Source organism: Maniola hyperantus, chromosome 10 (genome assembly GCF_902806685.2).
Source record: "Maniola hyperantus chromosome 10, iAphHyp1.2, whole genome shotgun sequence".
NCBI classification, from domain to species: domain Eukaryota; kingdom Metazoa; phylum Arthropoda; class Insecta; order Lepidoptera; family Nymphalidae; genus Maniola; species Maniola hyperantus.
The window spans coordinates 42,572-61,995 of record NC_048545.1 but is presented as its reverse complement, the minus strand read 5'-3'; the positions used below and the strand labels follow the sequence as shown (position 1 = coordinate 61,995).

At 40.2% G+C, this 19,424-nt stretch overlaps 2 protein-coding genes across 5 annotated transcripts in view; one reads left to right on the top strand and one right to left on the bottom strand.

The window, feature by feature from the left end:
- Scp2 (Sarcoplasmic calcium-binding protein 2) overlaps positions 1-17,238 on the top strand; it is a 90,122-nt gene extending 72,884 nt beyond the window's left edge. For 2 of the 4 annotated variants that reach the window (XM_069501228.1, XM_069501230.1), the window contains 4 exons: positions 9,755-9,818; positions 11,463-11,515; positions 12,411-12,530; positions 15,284-15,538. In XM_069501228.1, coding sequence (XP_069357329.1) covers positions 9,761-9,818; positions 11,463-11,515; positions 12,411-12,530; positions 15,284-15,523 — 471 coding nt within the window. In that variant the 5' untranslated portion in view covers positions 9,755-9,760 and the 3' untranslated portion in view covers positions 15,524-15,538. Of the gene's footprint in view, positions 1-9,754; positions 9,819-10,977; positions 11,031-11,462; positions 11,516-12,410; positions 12,531-15,283; positions 15,539-16,374 lie in introns of those variants that run through there. The other 2 variants (XM_069501231.1, XM_069501229.1) reach the window with 2 other exon arrangements.
- A 1,382-nt stretch (positions 17,239-18,620) lies between these two features.
- LOC138402911 (ribonuclease H-like) lies at positions 18,621-19,154 on the bottom strand. The gene has a single exon (XM_069501442.1). The coding sequence runs from the start codon at positions 19,152-19,154 to the stop codon at positions 18,621-18,623; it is 534 nt and encodes a 177-aa protein (XP_069357543.1).
- Between the last annotated feature and the right edge of the window lie 270 nt (positions 19,155-19,424).

Below are 19,424 nucleotides of genomic sequence, written 5' to 3'. Positions count from 1 at the left end.
ACTGTCTATGTTTAGCCTTATACAAATTGGTTAAACACAAACACAAAAGAAGTTATTTAAACTATTAAATATACACAAGCAAAATACACAACAAAAACAATATTCTTAAGTCTATCCTAACTATTTTATCAATTATGTTCCTATTCCAAAATATTGTTAATAATACAAGCACATATTATTACTATAGTAAACAAAATATAACAAAATAAACTTCCCAAAATTGAATAAATGATTGTAAGGTGCAGTATCACCTTTATGAGTACACAGTGTGTTACAACCTTTACAATTACAAAAGTAAACAGGCAGCAAAGTTGCAATGAACTCTGACTAGCATATTATCTTTCAAAAAAAAACAAAGAGATTGTGCAATGGTTTGATGACTGTTACTTTACACTTTTAACACATAACCTAAAATACAACAAAATCTGTTTCTAAATGTCACTTTAAACTACCAGCATTCAATTAAACTTAACATGTTTTGTGTGTGAAGTAGCTTTTATCATAACCTTAACACAGCTCTAAACAAAATTTCAACAAAATAATGAAGTATCAAGTCACTGAAAAAAAATTGTTCATAACTTCATACTTGAACTTAATGTAATCTCTGAATATAGTTTATATATTTAGTTTCACAAGTTGTAACTCTTAGTATTTATAAATGTATGTGTGTAACTAGTTAACAGGACATAGCGTTTCAAAACTTTAATTATACTAAGTTACCGGAATTTTCAAACATAAGATGTACTTACTATTGAAAGCAATACCCAACAACAACTCAGTTAAGCAATGTTTATTACTAAACTGAAGGCAAACATTCACTTATACACCTCCAAGGTAAGTCAAATAACATAATTGAACGGCATAAGCACCATTTATAATGTGTTAATTAAATAAGAAAAAACCAATGTTGGACTATACTCAGAAAATTACTTAACCTATCAGACAAAATTTCTAACTATTAGTTATTATTTAGTTAGTTAACCATAAAAAAAAACAGCTTAGAGCTCTTTGCAATGTGTCACCACTTAGAAAATTGTACAATCAGCGGAGTACATTTCATAAAATTCACAAAATTTCTCAAAATATACTGAAATAACTATATAAAAAAACGTTCGGGCGCCATTTGTAAGGGTGGTAAATTGGGCGGAATAGAAATATACCCGGATACGGAATAATCTACCACCTTACAAAGATTAGAGGAAAAAAAAAAATAATTTACTTGATCTATCTACCTAGTAAAGAATAGAAGCTAGCCGTCGACTCCCTTGTAATGTATATGAGGTGTTATAAATGAAATTTGCTAGATGTTAGGCAAAATTGTTTTTAATGTAACTTTTACCGGGGTCGCTTAATACATAATGATGGCTAATAATGCTTAGTTATTCTAGCTTAATGCCAAGACTTAATTTAGATACATTAGAATGCCTTAGGTAGATAGTACATAAAATCTATGTTTTAAATTTAAGATGCCATTGGCATGGAATAGACAATGACACAGTAAAATTCATAAAATTGTTTCAAAATAAAAGCTCAGTAGTAAAGACAGGGTTCTTACTGTACACATACACTAAGAAGGTTCACTAAACTGTTCCAGAATACAAACATTTGCTTACTTGTAGGTGCGAAGACTGCAAGGTAGCTGGACGGCATCGGCCAAGCTCCCAAAACTCGATTTAACTTGATTCTTCACAACCGAAATGTTTCATTACAAAGATTTTCACCAAGTCTTATCCATAGAATTAAGTTGCCAACGTGAATGTGCAAAAGAAATAAATACGGAAAACGAAAGCAAAAAAACGGAAAACCGAAAACTAAAAACGGAAACTAAAACGGAAACCCTGCAACAAAGAAAAAACAAGATTATAATTTGTGCTGTGTGAAAATTTCGACACGTGGAATTTTCCCGATCAAACACAACTCACCTATTGAACTCCTGGCCACCAATGGCTTTCAGGAGTCCACCCACAACCCATTATCCTCATTTATTTGGGAAGGTAAAATAACTGGAACTGAAAAGGGAAATCATGAAATTAGGATTTTCTCTAACCAAACCGCCATTTTGTCGAATCCACATTACTTGATTTTTCACTCACCATAATTGATGAAACATTGAAATACGTTAGGATGACTAAATTTATAACAATTGTATTTTCCCAGGCGAAGCCATGGGCGAAAAAGAGTGAGATTTTCCTGGAACGAAAAAATTCGTCTTCACATGTTGACTCCAGAAAAATTCTAAATCTCACCAATCGGTGTTGCCAGACGCAACCCGAGTGTGGCCGCTCTCATTTAGTTTGATCATGAAGCCAATTCATTTTTGAATATTTGCGGAACCTAAGGATATATTATAAGAACCGTTTTGTTAATGACTTAACAATAAACAAATGATATTATGGTTTTATTTAATTATTTTGTTTTATTTTTACGACAATTGACAACGAAGCAAACGCCATCTATTGTGGCTCGAATGAACTCTGAACATCGACCCACGCGTAGTTCTGCACCTTGATGCTAGGTGGCACCAACATACTTTGAACAAAATTGATTTTTATTAAAAGCGAAACGCTAGTTAGTAGTTCAAAATTTACAACGTCACACTAGGTATTCTACTTGATGTCGGGCGAATTCGCACTTTTCTTTGTTTATTCTGAGGCCTGCTTCGCGTATTCTTTTAAATATCTCCTTCAGGTGAGTTAAGTGTTCCTCGAACGTTTTGCTACACACTATTATGTCGTCCAAGTACACGTACGCGTTTGGTTCCAGATCTGGTCCTATTACTCTGTCTAGTAGTCTCTGGAATGTTGCACCGCTCGAGTGTAGTCCGAATGGCATCACTTTAAATTGGAATAGGCCTCTTCCCGGTACTGTGAACGCTGTGATTGGTTTACTTGCTTCGTCTAGCTTAACGTTCCAATATCCGTTTTTCAGGTCGAATTTCGAAAAATACTTTCCTTTGTTTAACTTTTCCAATGTGTCGTCTATTTGAGGTATCGGATACGCATCTTTTTCCGTTATTTCGTTTATTTTCCTAAAATCTATGCAGAATCTGTATTGCCCATTTTCCTTTCTAGCCATTACTATCGGTGAGCTGTATGGACTGCTTGATTTCTCAATGACTCCGTCTTCTAGCATCTTGTCCACGTGTTCATTGATTTTTTCTTGCATCTTTGGATTTCTCGGGTAGTACCTTTGTTTGATTGGTTCTTTATGTGTTAATTTTATTATGTGTTTTACCCATGTATTTCCTTTCGGGCTTTTATCGGCTTTTTCAAACTCTTCGTTGAGAAAGGTTTGTAGCTGTTTTTCCTGTTCGGTTGTTAAGTTTTTTGTACTACTGGGTTCTTTTTCTAGTTTTCCTGTACCTGTTTGCTCACATGTTGTTTCTGTCCACCCTATGGATAATCCTATTCTTGTTAGTAAGTCCATTCCCATAATCATTACCGTCGTTGCTGGTAGGTATATGACTTGGTGTGTTAATTTCTTTCCGTTTGCTTCTATGTTAATATTGATTACTTTACTCGTTTTTGTTCGGGATCCGTCAGCTAGTTTTATTGTGTTTTGTTTTTCTGTGATTCCTTTAATATTTTCCTGAATTTGGTCCATGATCTCTTTGTTTATGTAGGTGTTTGTTGACCCTGTGTCTACCAGTGCTCTGAATGTTTTTCCGTATATTTTGACGTTTATAAACATTCTGTTATCTCCCCTATTCTGGGCGTTCGTCGTGTAAGCTTGTGGTCTCCTTGTGTAACGGACCTCGCCTGTCTTTTTACAGCAGTCCCGTGTTAGTTTTCCCATTAATCCACATTTGCTGCAGAAAATTACTTGTTGGTTTTTGCATTCTCGAGTTGTGTGGTTTCTCTTGCCGCATTTCCAGCAACATACTTGTGGGTCATAGTTGGCCTGTATTGGTTTTCTTTCAGTCTTGTGGTCCTCAGGCTTCGGGGCTCCGGAAGGTGTTCCTGTTGGGGTCGGCGGGTTTTCTTTCCGTTGATACGTGGGTCTTCTTGCTGTCTCTTTGAACCGTTCTGTGTTTATTTTTTCGTAATCTCCTGCTAACTGTATTAGTTCTTCGGTTGTACTGAAGTCTTTTCGTTTTATATAGTATTGGTAGTTTGGCTTCATGTTATCGTAGATTCTTTCTAGTTGTTGTTCTGGGGTTAGTTTTCCGTATCTCCTTAACAGCGTTTGCATGTCGGTTAGGTACTGTACGAAATTTTCCCGTAATTGCTGTCTCCTATTAATGATTGTTTCTAAAAGGTTTTTCTCATAGTTTCTAGGGTAATAAAATAATTTGAAGTTGTCTGTAAAGTCCTCCCAAGTTCTCCATCCTTGGCTATTATTTCTGTACCATAATGAGGCTTTGCCTGTTAGACATCTCGGTATTACATGAATAATTTTGTTTTTATTGACACCTAAAGTTTCGGCGAGTTCTTCTATTCGCTCTAGGAATTCGACCGCGTCGCCTGTCGTATCGAACTGTATTTTCCATCGGGAAATGGCTTTGTCAAACTCCTTTGTTTCGTTTTCGTTGGACATTGTCTTATTTTGTATTGTTTTGTCTTCCTCTTTGATTATATGGGCTAGCTGTTTGCGTAAGTCGTCAACCGTACTTGTTATCGCAACCTGTATATTTCTCTTTTCTAACTCTTCATTCAATTCTTGTTTATTTAGGGTATAAATCCAAGCCGTGGGCATTGCCGTATTGGGTTGATTTATTTATTTATTATTATTATTTATTATTATATTGATTTTTTTTTTTTCGCCGGTAATCGGTTTATCTTATTATTTTTTTTTTTTTTTGACGGATTTTGATTTTTATTTGTTAGTCTTTTTTTTTGTATTTTGGTTAACTTTGATTACTTGCAAAATCTGAGTCCCGGTTGGTCTGAATGACTTTGGTCCCTATGCGTTCCCCTTTGATCCCCTCGTGAGGTCGCGTTTCGACGTGAGTTCTTTGGTTATTGTGTATGTATCTCGAGTGTGCTTTGTCTTTTGTTTTGACGATGGGATGCTTACCCTTTGGCTTAATAGCTAAGAGTTAGCATCCATTTCGCGTTGTTCTTTATTCGTGTACTTAAAGTTTTCTTAGATATAACCGGATCAGATATTTGCACTCACAGTCGACACGAGGGTAATCGCACCGACTTATCTGCGAGGACTCGTATCTGTTCTGTTTTTCAACACCGCGGGTGTGTCTCTTATTCAATGTGGTGTGTTTTGCTATTGTGCGCGGGTCAGGTATTCACTCTCCCATGCGAGCAGCGAGGGTAATCGCACCGCCTGTGAGGGTTTGTATCTGTAATATTTCGTAAAAATACGGTCTTGTGTTTGTGTGTGTTACACGCGGGTCAGATATTCACTCTCACATGCGAGCAGCGAGGGTAATCACACCGCCTGTGAGGGTTTGTATCTGTAATATTTCGTGTAAATACGATCTTGTCTTTGTGTAAGTTACACGCGGGTCAGATATTCACTCTCACATGCGAGCAGCGAGGGTAATCACACCGCCTGTGAGGGTTTGTATCTGTAATATTTCGTGTAAATACGATCTTGTCTTTGTGTAAGTTACACGCGGGTCAGATATTCACTCTCACATGCGAGCAGCGAGGGTAATCACACCGCCTGTGAGGGTTTGTATCTGTAATATTACGTAAAAATATACGGGTGTAACAAAATTGTCAGGTTCCCTATGTCTTCGGTACGGATTTTTATTTTATTTTTAACGGACGCGGCGCGAGTTTCTTTACGCGGCGCGGAACCCGGACGGTGGGTTATTTACGTGGGCGCCAATGTAACGTAGCAAGGAGGTTGGGGTTGGCAACGTCCTTACTACGTACATGAGATAGGGATTATACCTGACTTCGACTGATCGGGAGGTCTTTAAAGCAAACACGAATCGCACACAAAAACATAATCATTTATTTACTTCTAATTGTTAAGATTACCTTTTACAACAGTTAATCTACATGACCGCTTTTATTCGGCTACTAAGGAATGATAATTTATATAATTCTACAACATACAATTCTATATACGGAGGGAAGGTTTCTTAAACACGGACATCGGTACGCGGGTACCGGCGGCGGGCCTATAACGCAGATCGCGTCGCGGACGGCGGAGGGGAGCGAGACGCGCGGGGGGAACGGACGGTAGCTGCGGCTGGCAGGCTGAAGGCCTGGACGGTGCTGGATGCTACCGGAGTCTCTCAACCTCTTCACCCGGCCGAGCAGCGAGAAATCACACCGGCCACAGTGGGCGAAGGCGCTGAGAGACTGTCGTGGACTCGTGGACGTTGCCCTATTTATAGTCTGGGGGGCGTGGCCTACTCGGTGGTGTGATCGCTCGGCGGCGGTCGGCGGCGGTCGGTGGTGTGTTCGGTCGCGGCGCCTCCGAGATGCTTCCCCAGCGCGTTGTTCCCAGGCTGCCTGTGACTTCCTCGTCACAACTTCATGTAAAAATGGAATGTTTTGTTGGAAGAAGTTACATTGTGAATATCTCGGAAACTTCAGGGTCACTCACAACACGAGCATCAAATACAATACGATATGGGAGTCGAGCCTCCGTGCGCCTCCGTGCGCCTCCGTGCGCTTCCGTGCGCCTCCGTGCGCCTCCGTGCGCCTCCGTGCGCTTCCGTGCGCCTCCGTGCGCCTCCGTGCGCCTCCGTGCGCCGCAACCCGCAACCCACTCCGCGAGACGAGCCTTTATACAACAAATCTCCGCGCTCGGCGTAGCGAGGGGGGTTTTGTCTCGCTTAAACCATCTTCAAAGTATCAGACCAAAAACAATAGATGAAGCTCTTCCAAGAAAGTACCTATACTTATTTCTAAAAGTGAAGCCGGTAATCTGTTAATAAATAATCAAATTCTAAATTTTTCATCAGAACCAAACAAGATAACTAATACTTTTAATAATTTTTTCTGCTCAGTAGGACATGACCTTGCCCAAAAGCATCTGAATACTGTAGGCGTCACAGAGGAAACCCTATGCAACAAAATTAATTTCTCCCTTGTAGATAAAGTATTTTACTTAAAGCCTACAAATCAAGCTGAGGTGAGTAAATTCATAGGGACTCTAAAAAACACGGATTCTTGTGGACACGATGGCATTACCGCTAAAATATTAAAATTACTGAATCGCGAAATTGCTGCTCCACTATCATGTATTATTAATTTAAGCTTTAAAGCAGGAATATTCCCACAGACCTTAAAAACGGCTATAATTATGCCACTACATAAGAAAGGGCCAACTAACATAATGTCAAACTATCGTCCCATTTCTCTTTTGCCAACTACTGCAAAAATTATTGAAAAAATAATGAAAACCAGGATTATTGCATATACTACTGATATTTTATATAATAATCAATATGGGTTTAGAGATAAAATAGGAACCGGTGATGCAATAGCTGAATTAACAAAGCAAATTGTACTGAACCATGAAAATAAAAATAAAACAATTGCTGTGTTCATAGATCTTGCCAAAGCTTTTGATACCATTTCACATCAGTTACTGCTAACAAAATTAGAGAGGTACGGATTCACTGGAAATGCACTAAACTGGTTCAGTAGTTATCTTAAAAATCGGAAACAATTTGTACGAGTTGATAATAAAGTTAGCGCTGAAAACAATTCAGAAATAATATTTGGTGTCCCTCAGGGGAGCGTATTAGGCCCTATCTTGTTCAATATCTATCTTAATGACTTTTGTTCGCTATTGACAGACAATCAGACAGACTCAAAATCTCTATGTTTTGCAGATGACACTGTTTTGTTATTTTCAGCCTCGACGTGGGAAAGTACCATCCAAAAAGCCGAACATGGCCTTCGTCTAGCTAAGGGGTGGTATGACAATAATCTGCTAACCTTAAATGATGATAAAACTTTATGTATGTGTTTCTCTCCCACCAGTGCCGGTCTTCCGACCGAGACTCCGAAGATTAGAGTGCACTCTTGTTTGAATAAGTCTGACTGTGCAAACTGCAAAATATTATCATGTACTAATAGCACAACTTATCTCGGTATTATTGTTGATCAACATCTGAGGTGGGATAAGCACGTAGACATGCTGACTAAAAAAGTCCGAAGCTTGAGCTATATATACAATAATTTAAGAAACATTATGAGTGTTAACCTACTGTTAAGAGTTTACTGCTGTTTAACTCAGTCGTTAATATTATATGGCATTATAGCCTGGGGCTCATGTGGATCAACTTTACTAGACAAACTAAATAAGGCTCAAAAACTTAATCTCAAAATTATCTTAAAAAAGAACCGACGATTTCCTACGGAAGAATTATTTAAGCTAAGTAAAGTACTAACCCCAAGAAAAATATTCATTTGGCAAATAACAATGTATATGGCAAAATATATAGACAACTTCACAATCGAGCAAACTCCCAGTCACCGTAGGCAAAGGCAACTAAGATGTTCAGTTCCCCGACGAACGTCTGGATTCTCGAGTAGACATTTTACAGCTGCGGCACCAAAACTATTCAATAACCTTCCGCTGGAGGTATCTAATCTGATTTTATGTGCCCAGCGCCCATCCTTAAAGAAAAAACTTAAATTCTATATAAAGAAATTTCTCCTAGAAACCTCTTTTGAAAATTTTAAACGTCTTTATGACAAGATCTGTTGAAACGAATGCTTTAACTTATTACAACTTATCCTATCTATTTAAATTATATATCTAAACTCCGTATGCATTAACACTGTTGCACCAAATAAAGTATAGTTTTAGTAATGTATGAATATATATATAGTATAGTATAAATATAGTATAGTATATAATATAATATAATATTAGTATGAATGAGGTCGATGAACTTTGTCAGCCCTAGCACAGACTACGGTCTATTTGGGCTGCAAACTGCCAACACCAGTCGCGGCTTTTTGTCTAGTGCTTTGGTCTGGAAGTTGGTGTGAATTATTCGCTTTTTTTTGTCTAAATAAAATAAAAAATAAATAAATAAATAAATAAATAAAAAAAAATCTATACTATTCATACTAACATTATAAATGCAAAAGTGTATATTTGTCCATCCATCTGCTAGCTTCTCACGGCTCATCCGTTTAACCGATTTTGTCGAAATTTAGTACAGATTTCATCCCATTCAGTTTGCATCTTGGGGAATGACATAAACTACTTTAGTTCCCGTGAAATTAAAGAGTTACTACAGGATTTATAAAAACCTAAATCTTCAACTTCAGACAAACTTCCGGCCATTATTTCGTATTATAACAAACAGTGCGGACTGGTATCCACAAGGTACACCATCATTAGCGTTGCATGGAGAGAGTCAGCAGTAGAAGCAATGGTAGAGCGTAGTTAGTTGGATCCTCCATTTTACACTGGAGCATAACAGCTTTGGACATAACTTTTTATTTTGTAGCCAAAGCCTCTAATTTTGTTTTGAAGTTCGTTAAATCTATCAATTAAAGATGATTAAAATTGGAGTATCTCCTTTATCTTTTAGAGAGGATAGAGATCCTCTCTAAGGCCGGGAGGTGTCGTGTGCTAGCTGACAGAAGCGAAGCCTGTCCTCCTGTGCTGTCTCGCTCACTCGTATGGGTAACGAGGAGGCTCAGCCGACGAGGGCCAAGAGTTATCTATTGATGTGTTTGTAGCCTCCATGAGCGCCCGTCTCTACTCTTCTATCAGTTTTTGGCCACGTTATCTTTGCTAGTCCGTTTCTTACGTTTTCCGCTAACGTCGTATGCGTTCCGCGCTACAGTGTCCACTTTGTTTGTTGCAGACCGACATGTCCGTCTCAGCGTTCCGGCGGAAGAAGCTGCTCTACGTGTTCAACGTGTTCTTCGGTAAAGTACCTTCCGCTTTCTGCCTGAGACATACGTCGGCACCAGGGCTAGTGCTCTGAGTTGCGTCACGCCGCGCGCCGTGGCAATGTGTGCAGTGGGAGCTCTTCTTCAGAGAGAGAGAGCCGGCCTTCGTTATTTTTATAAAAGCTGAAAGTCTCTCTGAGTATTGTCCCCGACACCGGGAGGAACGATCGCTGACTGTGAAGTTTGGATCCGGGTGTAAAATATGATGTTACGTAAAAGTATAAAGTCCATAGTGTGAGATTTATTTTTATTTTTATTTTTATTAATAAGGTTCGCTAGCGATTTTTACAAAAATGATCTTAAATTACTTAAAATTAAATTACATGACGTTGTATGTAAAATCATTTGAAAGCAAATACTACATGCACATTTACACAATGTACATGGAAAAATTATTATTAATCATAATAATATAATTAAAATGATACAAAAAGTAGCTAAAACTTTCCGAAATAGTGAAAACACAAAAAAAAAAATTCAAAGTGCAATGATAATTGAATAAATCTAAAACTATAGTAAAGTTAACCTAGAAGTAAGAATAGTTTAAAAAAAAAGAATAGAGAGAGAAAAAAGAATAGTTAAAGACATCTCGGAATCAACATAAGTCAAGTTTCATGTCACTTCAAATATGTATCTTGGCGCAACTTTTGCCATGCATCTTCCAGGCGAGCGTCCTCCGAGCTGAACCTCATCATAGCTTGTTGTCAAGCATGACTGTCGCCGAGCGCAAGCACATCTCGTAATGATAAGTGCAAAGGTCGCAACAGACATGTGCATGTCGTACTGAGGGCGCTGCGCTGCTGAAACGGAAATCCAAGTTCAGTCTAATCACTGAAGCCCATATTATGAGGTAGACGCCTAGGCGATATTAAACCATTATCTACTTATGAAAGCTATCTGAGCCGAGTTATGTTTCCGACCTACATAACAAAAATTATGACGACTGAAGAATTTCATTAAAAATGGAACGATCTTAATATTATATCAAATAAAGAAAAATACTTAGGTAGGTATATAGCGAAATCGGTTCTGGTTTGACGGAAATATTGAGCGATCACCGACATTAAACAATTCAAACCTTGCAAATAGAGTTTGCGGTGAAGGGGAAATGGCGCTGACAGCGTTTCTGTTTCAGATGTGAACCAGAGCGGCACCATTGAGCGGAAGGACTTCGAGCTCGCCATAGAGGTCGGTACTCAGGCCCACCACCCGAGCCAGCTCCTTTGTTTCAGATGTGAACCAGAGCGGCACCATTGAGCGGAAGGACTTCGAGCTCGCCATAGAGGTCGGTACTCAGGCCCACCACCCGAGCCAGCTCCTTTGTTTCAGATGTGAACCAGAGCGGCACCATTGAGCGGAAGGACTTCGAGCTCGCCATAGAGGTCGGTACTCAGGCCCACCACCCGAGCCAGCTCCTTTGTTTCAGATGTGAACCAGAGCGGCACCATTGAGCGGAAGGACTTCGAGCTCGCCATAGAGGTCGGTACTCAGGCCCACCACCCGAGCCAGCTCCTTTGTTTCAGATGTGAACCAGAGCGGCACCATTGAGCGGAAGGACTTCGAGCTCGCCATAGAGGTCGGTACTCAGGCCCACCACCCGAGCCAGCTCCTTTGTTTCAGATGTGAACCAGAGCGGCACCATTGAGCGGAAGGACTTCGAGCTCGCCATAGAGGTCGGTACTCAGGCCCACCACCCGAGCCAGCTCCTTTGTTTCAGATGTGAACTAGAGCGGCACCATCGACTGGGCGTTAATACCGCCAAAAGTTCTTATTTATAGACTTTATGATTTTAGTATCATGACTTGTAAAAATATTTATACTGAATTTATTCAAATCAAGACATATATTTTTTTATATTTAAATTTGAGTCAAATGAAGACTTTGTATTTTCTTTATTTTAGTCAAATAGCCTCAAATATTAATTTATGAAATAAAAAGCTAACACTACGTAAAAGAGGAAAACAAGTTTTTGTTTTCACATCCGCTATTTGGTACTTGAATTACCTACTGAATAAAAAAAACATAAAAAAACATAATTTAACTCACTTAAATCTTACATTAATCTTTTTCCACCTTCTGGTTGCTTTTAGTTCTTTTGTATGTGCTATAACGTCTTTTTTATTTAAAAATCAAAATAATTTAAAACCTCGGATGTCCTACTCCTAATAAATTATAACTCTCAAATAATTTGTAAACACGAATAACTTTAATTCAAGGTACTTGCCTACCAATCCCAAAGCAATATGTTTAACGGAAACGACCCCGTCGCGCGTCGTCGTCGTCGCGGCGCGTTTCCTGAAACTGGTCTCTATTTAACCATAATAATTTACAAAGTATTGTGACTTTGGAAATTATTAATAAGGAAATGGTTCTTTCTAAATAACAACATAACTTTATTATTTATGTTTATTAAAGGCCCAGCAAAATAATTTCAATTAAAGCGTTTAAAAGAATTTATGAAGACCTCTTGAATGCATTCATAAACGCTATTCATTCTAGTTCTAGCTATTTCAAAACCCAGGAGCTTTTTGAAATATTTTCTAAAAATAGTTACTTATTTTTGTTTAGAAAATCTGCAGCCTCCGAGGCTGGAAACCTGGAGACGCCAAGAACACTGAAACACATGAAATTATGATCAAGATCTGGGACGGGCTGCGCAAGAGGGCCGACTCCAACAGGGACGGACAGGTCGGTGCTGCAACTAGTCTCACGAACCTCCCATTGCGTTAATCATCAGCTCCTATGCATTTCGTGTTCGACAACCGCATCCAATCACTGCCAGCCACGGCTTATTCCACTTCTGCACCCGAAAACACCCATCTTAGGATGTTTACTCCAAAAATCCGTCTATCCACCTTACACAAAGATTGCCCATTTGATGCGATCACCGAAGGACCGTCTGCCATACCAGTGTCCGGGTGTGTATAAGATCGACTGCAGCTGTGGGAGCTCTTATATTGGTCAACCGAAGAGACCCATAGCAACTCGGGTATCAGAACACATTAAAGCGGTGCAAAACAACGATCCTCAGAAGTCTGCGATCGCGGAGCATATCCTACAGCCAGGTACAAAACATTGGATTGAACTCCACAATCCTCGAGTTCTCTCCACAGACCGCCACAATATGACTAGACTAGTGCGCGAAGCGATTGAAATTCGCAAACACCAGAATTTCAATCGTGAGGATGGTTTGAAACTAGCAAGTATGTGGAATCCAGTGGTAGAATTATGCAAACCAGGACAGCATCATGCAAACCAGGACAACATCGTACGACATCGAAAGTCAATAGTGACGTTGTGAGTGTATTTTGCCGACAGCTCGTGCAGTTCCAGCGAAAAGAAAAAGAAAGAGGGTAGTTCCCTACTGCCCTTGACAGCTCGAACTTCGTCTCTCGCAGCTCCGCAGTCCCGTCGTGACCACGACCCGTGCAATTGGGTTGAAATATCGACAAATTAAAACAAAAATTAATCGTGGTATGTACCCGTTTTATACATTAAAACATAAACAATACCCGACATGGTGAACAATTGGAAATAACATAAACAATACCCGACATGGTGAACAATTGGAAATAACATAAACAATACCCGACATGGTGAACAGTTCGAAATAATATAAACAATACCCGACATGGTGAACAATTGGAAATAACAAAAACAATACCCGACATGGTGAACAATTATTGGTAATAACAAAAAGTACAACATCATACAAACTAGATTAGCTATATCAAACATCGCAAACACACACACACACAATAGTTACGAGTGTAGGATGTATGTGAGGACAACAATAACAACGACGTTTCATAAAAATGCTAATATACACTGCGAGGCAACTGGTGGCGATACAGAAACATTAAAATGTCACTTTTAATAAAAGCCTGACCCTTTTTTGATAGATGCGTAGGTCAGGGGTCAGGGGTCAGGGGAGGAATAAAGACCCTTCGGCGGGTGCCGCGCCGCCGCGCCGGTCCCGCGCAGAGGCCACTTACATGTTTCCGTGCCATTTACTACGGGGTTACATAAAAATCCAAAATATCATGTGTATTATTTACAGGCACGCGCGACCATTAGTCTCACCGAGTACTAAGCCATGACTGGTCTTCAATAATATCTTCTTATTACTCAAACCTTATATTATGAAGATAAGTTCTTCAAGTAGATTTATAGACCTTACTAGAGGGGGCTTTTTTGCATTATTCGGTCTTGAGATTCCCATTTTTCTAAATAAAAGTTTTTGTGAACTAAAAATACATTAAAATCAAGTATAAGCTAACGTTTATTTTTAAGTCAATAGCAAAAGGTTAAAAAAATTAAAGTAAAAATACATTCCGAAAAGGGTACCATTTCAAAAAAAAAAACAATATGGATTTTCATTTTTGATCTTATTTAACGAGTCTACTTACTATATTATTAGTAGAATCATAAATTATTGCAAAGTTGAAGTGATTTCAATATTTTAACAAAATATATGTAAGATAACGCGTAAAATTTACCTCCTCTTGCGCCATTTTAACTTTTGATGTCAAATTTCATATCAAAGGTACACTTTTAGTCCTTACTTTAAAGTTGAACCGTAATTTTGACATGACAGTTGACCCATCTAGAGTTAAAATGACGCGTGAGGAGTCATTTTTTTAGGACTATAATAAATTTTGTCTTCATCGGTCTCTTTGATATAATACTAATTTACCGAGATGCCTGTGGACTGTGGTAATGGATTCTACAACAAATCACATCAAGTACCGAGCACACATTCCACGTTCACTAAGCGTTACAGATTAGCCGAGCCCGACGGCTCTATGCGCCTACAAGGCAAGTGAGCGATTGTGTAATCCGCCACTTGTTCGCACAAGCGTCCTAGAAGCCATTACAGGGATCAGTGCTCTCCGATGCCATCTCGAGCGTCCTCTGCGCTTCTCCGGAGACGTATGAGTGGCAGATACACACGTACAGACAGACTAACCCGGCAGTTGCAGTACGCTGAATATCTGCAATATTGTGACGCCATCTAGGGAATTGTGATTCTCTTGAGTCTGTAAAACTGTCTACTTATACTTAAACAAACAATACGTAAGTAGGTAATTAAAAACACTAAAATACCCGACTGGTAATAAAATAATACCTAACTGATAACTAAAAAGCATAAAACAAGCTTTGTTTATATATAAACTGACTGACTGATCTATCAACGCACAGCTCAAACTACTGGACGGATCGGGCTGAAATTCGGCGTGCAGTTAGCTATTATGACGTAGACATCCACTAAGAAAGGATTTTTTAAACATGGGTTTGAAGGTGTAGCGGACGAAGGTCCCATGCCTCATTACTGGGCAATGGCTCTCTCTCAGGTGTCAGGGCTTAGACTCACTACTGCAGTACGGGTTGGCTGGTAAGTGCTGACAATTGAACTAAACTGTTGATGGCGTTGTTGGCAGGTGTCCGTGGAGGAGTGGGTGTCGATGTGGAACGACTACGCGCAGAACCCGTCGGCGGCGCTGCAGTGGCAGCAGCTGTACTGCCAGTTCATGTTCCAGCTGGAGGACGCCAGCGCCGACGGCACCATCGACTGCGACGAGTTCACCACCGTCTGCTCCGCCTACGGCATCGACCCCACCGAGTGCAAGGCGGCCTTCGGCAAGATGGCCAGGGTAATGCTCATTGTCGTCAAGCGATAAACATCCAGCGCCGGCGGCACCATCGACTGCGACGAGTTCACCACCGTCTGCTCCGCCTACGGCATCGACCCCACCGAGTGCAAGGCGGCCTTCGGCAAGATGGCCAGGGTAATGCTCATTGTCGTCAAGCGATAAACATCCAGCGCCGGCGGCACCATCGACTGCGACGAGTTCACCACCGTCTGCTCCGCCTACGGCATCGACCCCACCGAGTGCAAGGCGGCCTTCGGCAAGATGGCCAGGGTAATGCTCATTGTCGTCAAGCGATAAACATCCAGCGCCGGCGGCACCATCGACTGCGACGAGTTCACCACCGTCTGCTCCGCCTACGGCATCGACCCCACCGAGTGCAAGGCGGCCTTCGGCAAGATGGCCAGGGTAATGCTCATTGTCGTCAAGCGATAAACATCCAGCGCCGGCGGCACCATCGACTGCGACGAGTTCACCACCGTCTGCTCCGCCTACGGCATCGACCCCACCGAGTGCAAGGCGGCCTTCGGCAATATGGCCAAGGTAATGGTCATTGTCGTCAAGCGATAGACATCCTTGTTTACAAAGCACAAGTCCGCGGGGTGTTGCTCTCACCTTTGGACCGGAGCACCCCAGTATCAACTCCTTCCATTTGATCGGATTCAAAAGTGACCTATTTGACTTGTGCACGTTCACTAGTACATCCCAGGAGATGAATTGTAATGCACAATTATACACATTTCAGGGGTTAATATTGCCTATATTATAATCGATTCAGAATATGAAGTAGACCTATACTGAGACCATGCTAGGTTACAGATTTGTTTTGTGAAGAACCATGCTATTGTACAATGTTCTCATACTTCGTTCTCGTTGCGCAGGGCAAGGCGAGCGTCTCCTGGGAGGAGTTCCAAGAGCTGTGGAAGGAGTTCTTCGCCACCGAGGACGCCAACGCGCCAGGAAACTTCATCTTCGGCCGAACCAGCTTCTAAACTCGACATCGACCTCACCTGCGAGCTGCGGCCGACGGAACCTCGACACCTCCACACCCCCCACCTCGTCGCACGAGCGTCCATCGCGTTTTCCTGTACATACGTTGTACAAGCTTCGACGAGTTTTGGAATAAAATTCAATTATGAATCGTGAGAATATAGGCCTTTAAATTAAATATCAGTATCAGTCGATAACTTCATTTTGCGTGTGTGTGTGTGTGTGTTGTGTGCAGAGCGTATAGTGATTTTCTTCTTAATATTTGATACGTGGAGTCGTCTTAACAAATTTTCCATATTGAAGCTCAAAATGACTTTTCAATTTCTTAGGGCGTGTTGACTACGAGCCTTTTCCCTGTTCCTCTCGTGTAGCGTATCTGTAGTCATATCTAGTTATAGTTCCTGAATTCCTTGTACTCGTTGTTTTGGTTTCGGTGTAAACCGAGCGTTTAATGAATTATATTACATTTACGTGAAGTTGTATCACTCGCACTAACGTTAGGCAACAAGAGACCAACACGTAGCACTGCCACGCTCCGGTCTCGTCGCGCGTCAAGCGACCACAATCTAGTCCAATGATGTTTGTATTACAAACGATTGTATTTAAATTATAATTCGTTATAGTCTATCGTCGTGTCGAACGTGTTGATCGGTTTGTTTGATGATTTAGATAATAATTGGAATGATTCAAGTTGTTACACATTCAAATGTTTTATTGTATGTATATAAGATGAAATAAAACTTTATGTCACAATACTTTATTGTTTTACTTGAACTCTACTAGGTATACTTTAGTTTTCCTCAGTTTGCATACAAGATAAACAAATCGCCGAAACTCGGAAAAATACGTAAGCCCGGCGTTTTAGGTCTTTTAGAATATAGTCCAGGCAATGGAAGCTATGAAAATGGTAAAACCTCGGAATTTTTTCGTCCAGCACCGATTTGTACAAAAATTTGGGATAAGGCTTATTTTACCCTCTAGTTCATTTTTTATATTGTGCCGTTGTACGCTTTTTGTTTTTTAGGGGTCTTTATTGTCAAAAATTATAAAATAACTTTAAAAACCTACATATTTTTATTGTGTAAGGCTAGGTTCCTCTAACATAATTAGAGACTTTGTGTGCTCTAAATTTTTACTCTTCCATACTAGTTCTCGCATTTTTGCTTCTCGCACTTTCGTTCTTCATACCATTTCTTTCTTTCATACATCCTCTTTCGTACGATGGGTGGGTAACCTTCCTATGCTTGGCTAATTTTTGAGGGGTTTTTATTTTATTCTTTTATTTTATAAATTCCAGGTTACAGTTTTATTAACATTATACAACTATATTTTATAACATTTTAGGCATTTTTCTTTGGTACTATCTTATTAACAATTTTTGTCTTATTATATATAATATTTTTACTACACTTTGTATGGCGTCAAGTTTTTCATACCGGAAGGAACAGAGCCATATTATTGTCGTCCATGTTAATTTATATATTCAATAATACGAAACAACATTGGGCCTTACTTTTTATTTGGCTGTTCCTTTCGTTGACAGGTTAGGTTAGGTAAGGTTTTTTTTTTTAAATTAAATAGAACTTTTCAGATTCTATTTAGGCGGCTTCTCCCCTGACATAATGTCAGAGACCTTTTTAAATTTTTAAAGTTTTGTCAAACTTTGTGCGAATTTCGCTACTGTTTGAAGGGAACAGAACAGTTTAATTTGGACCCATGTTAATCGTGGTATTCTATAATACTGGACAACATTGTGTCCTTGTCACCCTGTTCTGTTCCTCTTTATAGCTATTCCTGCTATTTTAGAGCAAAATAGCAGGAATAAGCTTCGACTTGCGTTGCACTCTAGAATGGCGGGGACGGAGTCCCTACACAGTTCCACCCTGATTTGTTGGTGGAGGTCCTCTCGGATTCGGCTGTGCTGTGCACAGTCGATGAGCAAATGCAATATTGACTCATCGACCGTTTCGTCACAGACACAGCCAGGATCGTCTTTTACACTTAAACCTGTGTAGGTACTCCGAAAACCCGCCATGTCCGCTGAATATTTGGACCAAAAGGGGTGTGAGCTTAATTTTCTTCAAAATTTTATGTGCCTTTTCAACTGATGGTAGGAAGGTCTTGGTCACGGACGCTGTCACACCCCCCTGTAACGCTCAGACCATTTCATGACAGTGTCCTCCCTTATAGATCTCTTTATATTATATGAAATTGGACAACTGTCATAAGCCGGCCTGGTCTTGAGCTTTGTTACAGCCTCCCTGGCCAAGAAGTCAGCCTTTTCATTTCCGACCACTCCTACATGAGCTCGCACCCAGAAGAGGCTGACCCTCTTATTTTTTGCCCTCAGAAGAGCTAAATTTCTCCTAATGTCAAAAGCCAAGGGGTGGAAGGTTCCAGTGCTCAGTATTTCTAAAGAAGACCTGGAGTCACTGAGGATATTCACAGAGCAGTCCTTGTCTTTTAAAGCCAGTTCTGTTGCTTTAAGGATTGCGTACAGCTCTGCCTGGAACACTGTGCAGTAAGGCTCGAGACGAAACTTCCTATTCAGAGTTTCCTCTCCATCCCTCCAGCACGAGAGAGCTGCACCCACTCCGGCGTCCATTTTACTGCCATCTGTGAATATCCTCAGACCGGTCATGTCATGGTCTGCGATGGTGGCCTCCTCCATGTCCTCTAAGCACCGGAACCCCACTACAGCCTCCTCTGCAGGATGCGAGGCGTTCAGGAAACATACTCTCTCTTCGACCTCCCTGCCGTTCAGTATGGGCTGTGGTCGGCCCCTTTTGGTCTCGTAAATCTGAGTCGCCTCTTGTATCCGCTAATGGCTACCTAATTGTTACTTAAATAATAGTAAAGGTTTACGTATTGTTTGTAAAATTAAATTAAAATACTTTATTTTTGTATAATATTTACTTTTATTTTTCTCATACTAACTCAT